The sequence below is a fragment of the Micropterus salmoides genome, unplaced genomic scaffold (assembly GCF_014851395.1).
Source record: "Micropterus salmoides isolate LMB-PRFRI ecotype aquatic unplaced genomic scaffold, ASM1485139v1 Ms_hic_scaffold_1, whole genome shotgun sequence".
NCBI classification, from domain to species: Eukaryota; Metazoa; Chordata; class Actinopteri; order Centrarchiformes; family Centrarchidae; genus Micropterus; species Micropterus salmoides.
This window is the reverse complement of record NW_024040040.1, coordinates 54493432-54507299: the sequence shown is the minus strand read 5'-3', so window position 1 is coordinate 54507299 and position 13868 is coordinate 54493432. Positions and strand designations below refer to the sequence as shown.

At 43.4% G+C, this 13868-nt stretch overlaps 1 protein-coding gene across 1 annotated transcript; it reads right to left on the bottom strand.

Annotated features, from left to right (window-relative positions):
• Positions 1-2281: 2281 nt before the first annotated feature.
• Positions 2282-6064, bottom strand: LOC119897093. Its single transcript, XM_038710657.1, has 2 exons — positions 4223-6064; positions 2282-4134 (listed from the first exon to the last, which is right to left on the bottom strand). The coding sequence occupies exon 2, from the start codon at positions 3497-3499 to the stop codon at positions 2576-2578; it is 924 nt and encodes a 307-aa protein (XP_038566585.1). The 5' UTR covers positions 3500-4134; positions 4223-6064; the 3' UTR covers positions 2282-2575.
• Positions 6065-13868: the final 7804 nt, after the last annotated feature.

Here is a 13868-nt window from a genome sequence, read left to right as displayed (position 1 = left end):
CCACATTGGAAAGATTGGTGTAATAGGACAGAACATTCATCAACATGATCAGATATTTTTTTTTTTTTTTTTTTAACAGGGGTTTATTGTTCTCTAACAGGACTTCTGTGTCTACATTACATACCAGGTCAATGTACATCACACAGATGAGACCATGGCTGAAGCAGAGCGGTAGTTAGTTGTATTCAGTAAACAATAATAAAAAAGTAATAACAATAGGGATGGATTACATTTATATATCACTTTATTTTTGACACCCAAAGGACTTAGGGGGAAACACCAGAGAAACTCTGAGACAAGTACACTGGGAGACAATAGACTAATATTAGAATATATATACACCTGTTCATGTGCCGTTGTTTGAGTGTGCAGCTCAACGCAGGTATGTGCTGCTTAGCTGGGCACCTCGTCCTCCCCGTCCTGCCTCTTCTTCCTTGGACCCTGGCAGCCCCCCTCTTCTGCTTCGCCTTGACCCTGCGCTGATCCCAGTCCTGTCCCTGTCTGTGCTTGGCTCTGGGGTCCAGTCCTCATCAGAGACAATAATGCTGTCACCGTGGAAGCTCGAACATGCAGAACCAGATACATGTTAGGAGTCTAATATGAAATTTGTGTAGTGTAACTGATGGAAACGGGAAAATGTGTATCAGCCTGTTTTTAGCTTTGGCCGATGTTACCGCAGCTATAGTTACAGCTTACCTATCCAAAAATTAACATGCTAGCTTGATAGTGAGTACTAACAGCCGGGTAGTTGTTTATTATTATTATATTGTGTTTATAACAATAAAGTTAAATGTTTTCTTACCCCTGATGTGAGCCGCTGCATCGCGCTGCTCTCTGCTCGTCACACTGTGCTCGTCCTCCGGCAGAGTTGGCAACGCACGTCCACAAGTTTTGGGGGCGTGGCTTTGGAAGGAGCCCAGATAGGAGGGGGTGGGAGTTTCTCTGTTGGATACTTTCAAAAATCCAGCAGTTGCCTGCCTGCCTGCCTGCCTGTTGTGTTTCCCTGGATTTGGATTTCTGTTCTGTTCTCTGCTCTGCGTCCTGCGTTTGGGTCCCACCTGCTCAACCACCACAACACCCTGACACTTTCCCTGGTCATGAGATCTTCTTACAAATCTGAGAACAGCAGCTTTCGCAGAACAGTTAGATGTTTGTATCACTGATATTAATTCCCCTCCTTATCATTACGCAGTCTATATTGTTTTTCGGCATCTTTTGTGTATGTTGTATGTAAACTGACTCGCAGATGTTAGAGATGTATCAATAAGGAACCTCTGAACTGTGTTGCCTAACTCCTGGCGAGGGGTTGGAGATGGAGCCCCCTGGGCATGAGCCTACAGGTAATATGGAAAACCATGAGAGATGGAAGCGTTACAGATCCACATGCAGATGATCCTGGTCACTAATAGAAGGTTTCTGCCTTACATTTTCCATTGCGTTCCTTATAGCACTGTTTCTGTATGTCACACCACATAAATAGTTGATTTTCTAACGGTAATTTATTAAGGATTTACTTAAACTAGTGATGGTGTGTATGGATGTTTTACTACCATGTCTTTTCTATTATGTTTTTATTGTTCAATGAATGAAAAAAAGAGGGGAGTGTTATGGCAATTTATATGTCTTATAGCATTATTGTATGATTCTTATACTGTTTAATAGATACATCGAGATCATTATGTACTTCACCGTGAGTTCAGTTGTCTTCCACTTCTGCATTCTCGGTATCTTTCTATTTTCTCTATTTTACATACGCTGATGATGTGGTGATGACACAGAACCGCTATCTGACCTACTAAGTGTCTGACAATTTCCTGTTTCCAACTAACGGGTTCTAGTAACTGTCATTCGTGTAAATTATCTTTATGCACAGCAACAGGTGTCAAAAATAGGACTAGAATAAATATGAGAAAGACAACTCTGTGTTCAGGACCAACTTTATTTCACATCTCCAGAATGGTTCATTTCCATTACAATAGTCAATTAAAATATGTGAAAACACTTAGGAGAATTCAATTATAGACTACAGATGGGCTCCATCTAAGAAACTATCCTGTTAATTAAGATTCCTCTCTAAAATTCCAGAGGCTGCAGGGCTCGCTGTCTGAACCTAACACTGTTGTGTTCTGAACTTCATTGCAACCGCAGTGGAACAAATCAGGATGAAATCTAAATGTTTTATGAAGCGGTGTGTATTAATATCCTACTTCTCACCATTAACACTGAGTACAGATGTGGTGTGTAGTCCACGTGCAGGGTAATCTCGAGATAACCATGAACAAAACCTGCTCAGAGCAGTTCAGAGATGCGGGGGAAATTGTCATGGCAACAGACTTTGGGTAACACCTATCCACCTTTCGTAGTACGAGTTAACGGGGAAGTTACACCCGACGTCACGAAGTTGTGGCGTGTTCGAGACTGGTCGTAACTGGGATTTTTCCCAGTTGAAACTTCTGACTTCCAACCTCAAAGGGTTCCAGGTGCATGGTGGTGCATGATGCCGAAAGTGAATGAAAACCATGGCTGACCGTGACAAAGTGTACACATACTTGCACCCTCATCAGTGTTTTAGGTGTTACTTCACCTGCTGTATTTGCTCACTTTTAGACAGTAAACTTCTAATATTTAAATGACCACCTAAAAGTCCCTTTGGTTTAGCCCTAGGGTCCCATACTGTTCGCGAATGATTGACAGTCTGAAACACCTCCCACTTCCTGTTCTTTGCAATCCCTGGATTTATCCGTTTTCTGTTTACATTCTGCATTACTATGGGGACATGTGAAGCGCACGTTCTTGAAATTGTCTCAGAGCTCCGGGGTCTAGCCAACCCAGCAGAAACATGTGGTCCACCCGATGTCCCCGCGAGGTCATCGCTCCGTGGGATCGCCCCCCCTGATCCTCCGAGGACACGCCGCACTCCAGCCACGCCGGCGCGAGAAACCTGTGCACGCCGATCCACCACCTTCTGCACCCCAGCACCAGCACATCTCCCCGGCGCCCCATCCGCGACAGCACCAAACGAGGGCGACGGACAGGGAAGGTTAGAAAGTACAGGACCACACTGTAGTACATCATACAACGGGCATACCTGTAGGACTGTAGTAGTATGCTCCTCTCCAGGCCTCCCCTCCAGTGTGACGCGGTGCGGTCCTGGGCATGGATGTATATTAAACAGATTGTGATGAGCAGTGCGTTGGTCCATTGTAGTCGTGAATTTGTCATAGTTTTTTTTTTTTTTTTGTAATTGTTTGTACAGCTGAGGATAAATGAAAGTCATAGCCACAAGGTATTTCCCATAACCAATGCTTGGCTTGTTATTGATTGTTTGTTTAAGAAGTAACGTTAGATCCATACTGCTGAAATATATTTTCCCATTGGAAAAAAGTTGTTGCTTGTTTTCAGCATGTTTAAGGTCTAAACCAACTTTAGATGGTATGAAACCCAAAATTAGAGTGTATAGTAGAAGAGCCGTTACCATGCCTGCCATACCAGCGGCCATCTTAGATCATTGTGGCACTTGCCTCTCGTTTCCTTTTCTCTTTTCCCTCTCACATAAGTGACAAATATACAGAAGAAGAGAAACATAACAAACCTGGGTGTTAAGAACTACACCCATCATGATGAACACACCTTTTATCTAAAGCCATACTTACTCCCCACTATTTGCAGTGTTTCTATCTAACAGCTTATGGCAGTTCCACACACTGTTTAGTGTTTTGCACTTGTTTTTGCAAACATGTTGCTTTAAACTAGTTGCCCCTAGTGGGATTAATAAAGTAGTTGTGTCCTATTAGTAAAGTCGATTTTTCGAGATGGCAAGGCGAGCCGAGTGAAAAGGGTCAGCTGTAAATGTACAGTGTAAGTTACAGTGATAATGAATAGAGCTTCCAGCTCTGCAGCTTCTCAAGATTAAACGAGCTACAGCGCTGAGGAATGATCTGTTATGGCAGACTAGGTGAATGGACTCAAAAGCAGACTCAAGGCAGGTTCAAATCCAGGAATTTAAAGTTTATTGAAACAAGGCGTGAGAGCTGAGCAGGGGGCATACCAGGGAATGGAGACCAGCGAGTGAATTTCCAGGCGGGCAGTGAGCTGAGCTTGACAGATGGCAGATCCTCCAGGCAGGCAGTGATCCTGGGCACAGGGAGACAAGGTAAGTGATTTCACAAGAAACAAACAACAGAATATATAGCACGAGACTAGTTGGCCATAAAGCAAATACCACTGAGGTGAGCTGACGATCTGGCGACGATTGAGGTGAAGAACTGGGTTGATATACTGCAGAGTCTTGATTAGTGGAATGTAGATCAGGTGTGCAGGAGGAGGTGGAGAGCCAGGCACAGACTGAGAAGCCACGCCCCAAACAGGCACACAGACAACACAGAGAGACAGACAGGGAGACTAACAGGAGACACTAGGAGGGAGGAGAACAGAAACACATGGGGTAGGAGAGGAGAACTGCAGACTCATAACAGTACCCCCCGCAAGGGGAGCCTCCGGGCGAACCCACCAGGCCGATGAGCCGAGGATTCATAATGAAAGACCATGGGTTCCACAAACGCTCTTCAGGGCCATACCCTTCCCAGTCCACCAGATACTGCAACCCCCTGCCCTGGTGGTGGACGTCCAGGAGCCGGCTAACCGAGTATGCCGGGTGGTCATCGACGATCTGGGAGGAGGGGGAGGAGCCGGAGGGCATAAAGGACTGGCTTTATTTGTGAGACATGGAAGACAGGATGGATCCTCATAGTTCTCGGCAACCTCAGCCTGACAGCAGTTGGGCTAATTATTTTATCAATTTCGTACAGACCAATGAAACGTGGGGGCCGTTTTCTGGATTCGGTCTTTAAAGGAATGTTCTTAGCGGAGAGACAAACTTTCTGACCTTGAAGGTAATGGGGAGCCTGAGTCTGTGCCAATCTGCCAAGCACCGGTTGTTTTCAGTGGTGCGGAGAAGGGCAGAGCGAGCAACCCTCCAGATCTTACGGCAGCGATGGAGGTGCACTTGGATAGATGGGATGGGAATATCCTCCTCCTGTGAGGGAAACAAGGAGGATGATATAACCCTAACCCTCTACAGGCACTCACCTGCTCTGAATTGGCAGAGGCATTCCATGGAAGATAAAGTGGGCTCGGCCCAATTGCATGGGCTCCTCACTAGAGGGTTCTTTCGTTTCAGCCCTCGGCTCTCCAGAGTCAGGCCATTTCTCCACCCTCGCGGGAGGCGGCGCAGAAGAACAAGGGTAGCTGAGTGGAAGGAAGTGGTTAGCTTTCTCTCTGCGTCGCTGCCGAACGCGGTTGTCTAGCCTGATAGCAAGAGAAACCAGAGAGTCAAAAACAGAGGTCTCATCACGTGCAGCTAACTCGTTCTTTAGTTGTTCACTTAAGGCATTTTGAAATACCCCATGTAAAGCCTCATTGTTTCTCCCAGAATCTGCTGCCAGCGTGCGAAATTCCACTGAAAAGTCTGCAACGCTCTTAGCTCCCTGTCGCAGCTGCAACAGAGTCTGGGTAGCACGAGACTAGTTGGCCGCAGCGCAAATACCACTGAGGTAAGCCCCCCCCCGTACCAACCAGCTGCCTCCCTACACACTTCCCAAGCAAAGACGCCAGTCACACCCCTACACCTGTCCAAGGCCCGGCCTCTAGCCAGCCTCCAGCCAGGAGCTCCAGACCTGAAACCACCACCACAGCTCCACATCGAGACCCGATAGCTGAGTCTGAACAAACACACACAGGCAGAAGAGCTGACATTATCCTCCTCATGGACTCTAATGGAAAGTTCCTGTATGAAAAGACCTTATTCCCAAGGCACAGAACGGAGAAGATCTGGTGCCCCAACACCAGAGCTGTTAACAGTGCCTGAGCTAGGCTCACCTAGCTACATCATCATTCATACAGGCACCAACGATTTAAGGTCCCAACAGGGCAGACTCCCTGAGGAGAGTCATTGAGCAAGCTTCCACCAATTTCCCTACCAGCAAGATAGTCATATCTACGCTGCTGCACAGGAGAGACCATCCCCACACCACTGACAGAGTGAATATCCGCCTCTCCAGGAACTGTGCCCTCAAACCCAACGTGTTCTTGGCCCACCACCCGACCCTTCACCTGGACTGCCTGTCTGATAACATACACCTACACTGAAATGCAGTCCCCACATTTGCTAGGACTCTGAAGGATGTTACTCTTGGAAGGAGCCTTACTACCACTCCAAGCGGTAACCACACAACGCAGACCCCACGCAGACCTCCAGGACCTCCTAGACCTTAAAGACCATCTAGACCTCACCATGCTGATCACCAAATATTCTCGAGGAGGAAGTTAACCATTATAAAACCATGGGAAATGTATTACTCTGTGGGGACTTGAACGCTCGAACAGGGGAAAGAGCTGCCACTATGAACACCCAGGGAGACAAACACTTACCTGGAAGCACCTGCTTCCCCCTCCATGAATGTCCTGCTAGAAAGAGCTTTGACAAGATTACTAATACAAGCGGTATGCAACTTTGACAGCTCTGCTCTCTACGCTGGATCTGTACATAGTCAACGGCAGGCTACGAGGGGACTCTCTGGGTCGCTACACTTACAGCTCAGCTCTTGGCAGTAGTACGGTAGATTATTTCATTACAGATCTAGATCCAATGTCTCAAAGAGCTTTCACAGTCAGCCCCCTCACACCCCTCTCAGACCACAGCAAAATCACTATCTATCTGAAAAGGGCTCAGGCTAAGTCTGGGGCCCCTAGTGCCTGTGAACTGTTTAACAGCACATACCCCTACAGATGGACCCCAGACAGCATGGGGGCATACCAAAAGGCACTGGAAAATCAAAACATATATGATTTAACTCACCAGAATAATTCTGGTGTAAATTCTGCTGTGGACAAAATCAATTCAATATTTCATCATTTGGCTTTATTGTCTAATTTATACCAATAATTATTATAATTTTTTAATCAATTAACTATTTTTTTAAATTTTTTTGTCTATTAATACACACACACACACACATGTTTACGGCTATTTATTTTAATGGTAATTTTTTTTTTTTTATCAGTTGTTGTGGTGGCAGCCCGGCTGACGGTGAGTGTCCTGCTTATTTCTCTTTTTTTGCTTGTGATTCTGTTTTCCCCTGGGCCCTGTTTCAGAAAGCAGGTTCAACAAACTTTGAGTGTAAACCTGAACTCTGGGTTGACAAAGCTCTGGGTTGACGAAGCTGTCAAACTCCGAGTTTTCCGTTTCAGAAAGGCCGATCAGAATAAGTTCTGTGATTGGCTCTAAAACGTAGGAGTGGAGGAAGGATCAATACATTAACATTATTACATTTTATACAGCGCTGCTCATTCATTATTTACCAGACTGGAATTTCCTTAATGAATGATAAAGTTCTGGAATTCTCTTACAGCCTGTTATTCATTTTAAACAGCTACAGGCCTGTTTATTCAGCTGGAACCTGACAGGACTAAATGCCAGTGGCAATAACTGAAAATGAAAATATTAATCGAACAGATTACACATAGTTTAGGCTGCTCATGCACCTGTGATTGTAAAGTGATAGTCCGACTCAGTAGGCCTATTAATAACTGATATCCAATAAGGGGGCTTGTCGGTCAGTAAAAGACTTCCGTGAAGGCTACTTTCATATATCCTCACTCATAGCTCCTCAGAGATCACTCTTCACTCCTCCACAGAGGTGGGACCAAGTCTTTGTTTTACAAGCCACAATCAAGTCTCCAGCCACCAAATTTAATACCATTTCATATTTTTAATGAGTTAAAAGAGCTTGGAGAAGGCGTCAACTCATTTCGAGTCAAAAGGCTGAAGTCCACATGAAGTCAGAGTCATTGGTGTTGAAGTCGAGTCTTTTAGTCATGATGATGATAATAATAATAATAATAATCTTTATTTGTAGAGCACTTTTCAAAAACAAGTTACAAAGTGCTTTAACAAGTGTAAAGACAATAATACCCCCAAAACAATAATACAAAATCAATACAAGATAAACACGCTGCAGCTGTGTTCTCGCATCCTTAACCACCACCTTATTGGTAAAATAAGATAAAAACAATTCACAGTCATCATTACTTCCAGCTGAGGCACAAGGAGGGGTTGGGTTTACCAGCTGATCCACAGTCTTAAACAGAAACCTGGGATTGTGTTTATGTGTAGTAATGAGTTCAGAAAAATAGTGTGTTCTCGCATCCTTAACCATATGTTATTGTAGTTAATTAATAAATCCTTCAGACTGAGGTAATGGACTTGGAGACTGGATTTTTTCCATCTGCGCTCTGCTTTCCTGCATTCCCTTTTTAGGCTGCGAATGCTGTCATTTATCAAGGGTTGCTTACTAGCTTTAGACGTAGGCCTAACCTTTAGAGGAGCAGTAATATTTAGTGACGACAAGCAGATATGATTGAATTGATCGACCAGATTGTTGGTGTTGGAATCAGACAGGTGTTGGCTTTGGCTCTGAAAGAATGCGCAAAACTTTGAAACACTGTAATGTAGCCAATATTCCTGAATCTTTATTTTTCACCGGACAGAGCAGGAAAGTTTTATTATTTGAAAACGACCTTTGTGAATATAAAATGTGACGCCCCTCCCACTGTCATCGAGGTTGTCCTGGGGCCCGAAAATCGAGACAAGGTCAACATACCCATGATATCTTTTTGTTATCTGGCTTCACTAAACTGAGCAATTGCGATCGGTGTAATGGCAGAAAATTGTTTCTCCCTAGCACATTTTGGAGTGGCCTTTTATTGTGGCCAGCGTAAGGCCTTTTATTGTGGCCAGCCTAAGGCACACCTTTGCAATCCCCATGCTGTCTGATCAGCATCTTGATATGCCAAACCTGTGAGGTGGATGGATTATCTCAGCAAAGGAAAAGTGCTCACTAACACAGATTTAGACAGATTTGTGAACAATATTTGAGAAAAATAGGCCTTTTGTGTACATAAAAAAACAAAAATGTAACATTTATAATTTTGTTCAGTGAATATAATATTTACAGATCCAAAATAAATGGCTGACAGTTTCCTTAAAGAAAACAGGCAGCGTCTGTAGTTTCAACACGTTGTGTAAGATGGTGACTCAAGGGGTCAAATGTGAGTTACTAAAGAGAGACGCCTTTTACTTTGTCACTGATCACGTGTTTTTGGGCTGAGGTCCAAACATTTCAACTTATTCTGATGAAAGGAACCGACAGCCTGTTCTTCTAGAGAAGCACATTTTCCCTGTCGGTCCGTCACACAGGAGAATCAATAAAAAAACACAAGCAGGATTTTTGAATAGTTTCTCCAACGGGAGTTCGGAAGGAAGGACTCACTGCTGGTACATCTCAGGTGCGAGTTCAGCACCGACAAAACATAGCAAAACATTTTTTTCAACGGAAACGGTGGTTCCCTGAACAACCTGCATTTTTCGTGCCTTTTTAACATCGTTTAACAACTTGTCGCAGCTGATTGGGTAACACCTGAGACACACCCACCAAACGGATGAAAACATACCTCGAAGCCCGTTGCGGAACATTGCAAGGAAACATGTCGTTCAATCAGAAAATGTTGCAAACTGGTTCAAAAAGATTGAACTTGCCCCAGCTCAAACCACAGGGAGGGGCCACTCAGTCAAAGAAAAGAGAAGGAAATGCTCAGTTGGTCAGCTCAGAGAGCAGAAAGAAGGAAACTGGTGAGTTTTCATTAACATTCTTATTAGTTTACAGACTGTGAGAGTTTAACTTTATTACAATGAACTTTACTGACATTAAAACAAACAGGAAGTTTCCTAGGTGAGCTCACAGCTGAGGACAGAACATTTCGCGATCCTGTCCTGAGTTGTTTCTCTGTTTCTGGGTTTTGTATCTGCATTATAGTCCTGACATCTGTTCTGTTGAGTTTAGTTCTCTGAGTTTATTGCTTGGTCAGTTCAGTATCTGTTATTTAGTCTGTGTTTAGGTTCCATGTCTTTGTTCCTGGTCCTGTCTTTGTTCATGTCTTAGTATTTACTTCTAGTTCTTTGTCTGCATTATTTTAGTTTAGTCTGCTCTGTGTTCTAGTTCTGTGTTCTCGTTTTGGTTTTGTCTGTTATCATCACTGTGTTATAGTTGGTCGGTGTTTGTCTGTTTACATGGGTTTCTGTTGTTGTCTGAAGCTAGATTCCTGTCGGTATTTTGTAACATGTGTGCTGTCTCTCTGTTTTCCCCCGCTGTCTCTCTGCCTGCCTGTCTTGTTAGTCCTTATTCCTCTCACCTGTGTTTCTCCCGCTGGCTTGTTAGTCCCTGGTGTTAAATGTTTGCTGTTTCTGTTCAGTCTCTGTTCGGTCATTACAGTGTTTTGTAGCGTGTAGCCTGCCTAGCTCTGTCTCTTTGTGTGTTCCTGTTTCTGTGTTTTTCTTGTGGATCCCTTTATTTTTGATTTTCACCTTCTATTGGTCAAATAAACACTTATTGGACAGACCTGTGGCCTGTGCTTAATTATTTAATTAACGGGACAGTTTTTTAGATGTAGCTCATCTGTAGTCTATAACTGAATTCTCCTAAGTGTTTTCACATATTTAGAGATTATTTTACATGTCCAAAAAAATAGGGAGCCAGGGTGAGGGGTAATAACCAAGAAACAAAATCCTAGATGAAAGAAAGAAAATTCGGAAATTTCCTGAAATTAATGTCAGAAAATCGAAAATCACGTTTTTCTTCTGAATACGCCCAATCCAAGGCAAAGTCTATAAGGTACATGATCGAGATTGTGGGCTAACCTCAGGAGTAGCCTATTTCCTCACTGTTAAATCCAATTGCAAAGTTTAATATAACTTTCCAGTGCGTGCATAATGATGTTGCAGCCTTGCAAAGTGAAGTTTCTCTCATAAATGTGACTCTGTCAGAGAATATTCAAGATTTTTATTTGTAGATTAATCTTGGAAATTTCACTTGGATTATTATCCCTCTCCGCTGGCTCCTTATTTATTTATTTATTTATTTATTTATTTTTCCTATTACAATGGACTGTATGTGTAGCTGTACCATTTTATATCTGAATCATATTCCACATAAATAAGGTGCCCATGAAATACATAGGCTAATAGAGATTTGATCTACAATACGAACACTGTGAAGACAATTAGGCTACAAATTTACTCAATGCGATGCCACCAAGTCTCCCTGGCTTTGTCGACCACCACGATATTAGATTTAGCCGTTAAGTTGTCTTTATATTCATAATTTCCTGACAATACCAATGTGTGTTCCTCTAGAGAAATACGGAGCATGCGCCCTTGCAAAAACTCTGCCTGCACGGCCGAACACACCCCTTTTATACGAACGCGCACCAACTCCAATTAAGTTAACACTGAGTTAAAATGGACTCAACTAACCAACATCTTATCCACCGTCGTAGTACTGTTTAACTCCAGTGTAGGCAGTCAGAGTTTGTCAACCCTGAGTTTGCCTGATAACCCCGAGTTAACTCTGAGTAGTTTGAACTCCCTTCATAGTACAGGTCACTGCTCAGTGTCCTGCGTTTGGGTCCTCCTACCTGCTCTTTCCTACAAACCTGTGACAGAACAATAGTCACTGATCAGCTGTTCTAGCAAGAAAACACATTTTAATGGTCGCAAAGACACAAATTGAATCTGACATGATACCAAAGACAAACAAAAAAATCTATGACACAGTTTATTCTTCATGAAAGTAAAACATAAGAAGACTAAAGTTTAATAGAAGTTATTTCTACAGGTTGCTACGTGACAGACTTCATGTCAGCAGATTCAGGAAAACTCTACAAACATTTAAACAGGAATAGGAAGTGCTATATTTGCAGCTCTGTTCTGAGGCACCACTTTCAGACTCTTTGGAGGGTCGAGTTCTTCTGTTGAAGCTTTCAGATTTGAAGCAGCTGTTTAGTTTCCTCTCAAAGACAAGCTGCTGGCTGACAGTCACCTGGATCACATTCAGAGCCCGACTTTAGGAAACACAGGAGGGAGGGGAAGTCATTTTAGATGTAGTGTTTTCACTGAGGGACTCTATACAATGATAATTAACCTTCCTCTGATGCTGTTCCTGCTTCACTCAGACTGACTGAAGATGAGTGATGTGAAGGAAGAGGAGGACAGCTGTCTGTCCATGAAGGGGGACGGGTCCACAGAAAGGCCTCCAGACTGCAGTGATGAACCCTCAGACACAAAGTAAGAGACCGTTTCTAACCTGAAACATAGAAACAGCAGCATAAAGACATTTCTACTCTACACCAACACGTCTGTGGTTCCACCTGCACCAGTGTTCAATGGCATCTTTCACTTCATGCTGTTTAAAGTCCTGATACATGTGGGAGTAGAAGAGTTTGCAGCAGTGAGGTAATACTCAATTACCTCACTGCTCAGGGAATTACTCAATTTCTATTTTCTACAAATCTACCTCTGAACATGGGATTAAGGAAAGGTACAAACGCAGGAATTTCTCCCCGTTTCACCGTTATTTCTCTTCTCACCATTGTCAAGAAGGAGCCCCTTCTATGTGGTCCGCAAGCGCTTCCAGTGGTTTCCTGACACATCTCCCCAATGCCCAATCAATGCAACTTCAATACTGATGCAACTTATCATAAAAGTAATGGATCGATCCGTGGTTTTGTTAGGGTTAAAATCATTTTAAAATGTGCTACTTTTGCTCTGATCCAGCTTCCTCATTCTGCCTGTATGTAATTGCCACTCTGGAGTCTTGCTTAATGTCCCGCCCACGGCACTGTCTGATTGGTTACAAGTTGTGAATAATAGCCTATCAACACTCATGAGACATTTGTTCCAGTGAACAGCGGAGCTGTGTGTTGAAGGGAAGGTAGCCAATATTACTGAAGCTGCAATAAACCTCAGAATCTGATCTGTTTCTATGATGACAAGCAGCCCAGTTTCCCTATTACACCAGCGAACATTTCACTTAAAAAAAAAAATCCCCCCCTCTGTTTTTGTTTTGTTTGTTTTTACACAAATCACACCCTCTCTACAGATATAAGACAGAAAACAACCACACAGAATCACCAGTAATGACATTTGGGTACATACAAAAATGCAAAAAGTACTTTTGAAAGGACAGGATGGTAGTTGTGGCTATTACGCTCCAAGTAGACCTATGTGCCCGTTCTGTGCTCACATCATCGGTACGTTTATCCATTTAGACCTCTGCTCACCAGGTGTATCCATAATAGAAATGCTTAATGAAATCAAATTCAAATGAACCAAAACCCGTATTCAGATGCTAGCTGCACCTAGATTCTACATCCTAATCTTGACAAAACATGAACCATACTGGCCTTTAAGGCACTTCTATGTCTTAACACTAAAATCAGTCTGAAATAAAATATATGAAAAAATATGTAAAGGAGGTCAGAGCTGACCATGTAATAAGGAGGGTTAAACCACCAACCAGCGCAGTCATAGTCCTGCAGCAGATGAATGACGCATTATGCTTACTTTCCTTCACAATCAGATGTTCAGCAGTGCCATCAGCTCAGAACTGCAGAAAACAATGGGACCCTGGTACACCATCTATTGGCCGGAGAAGTCTGGTCATAACTGCCGCAAAAAAGCCATACTTCCGACATGGAAACACGGCCAAGCGACTAAACTATGCACCGAAACACAAGGACTGGGCTGCAGAAAAATGCCAGCAGGTGTTCTGGAATGAGTCAAACTGAAATATCTGGCTGCAGCAGAAGGCAGTGTGTTCATCGAAGGGCTGGAGAGCGGTACAGGAATGAGTGTCTGTAGGCAACAGTGAAGCATGGTGGAGGTTTCTTGCAAGTTTGGGGCTGCATTTATGCAAACGGGGTTGTCAAAATGAATCCTCTCCTCAATGCTGAGATGTACAGGCAGATGCATATTC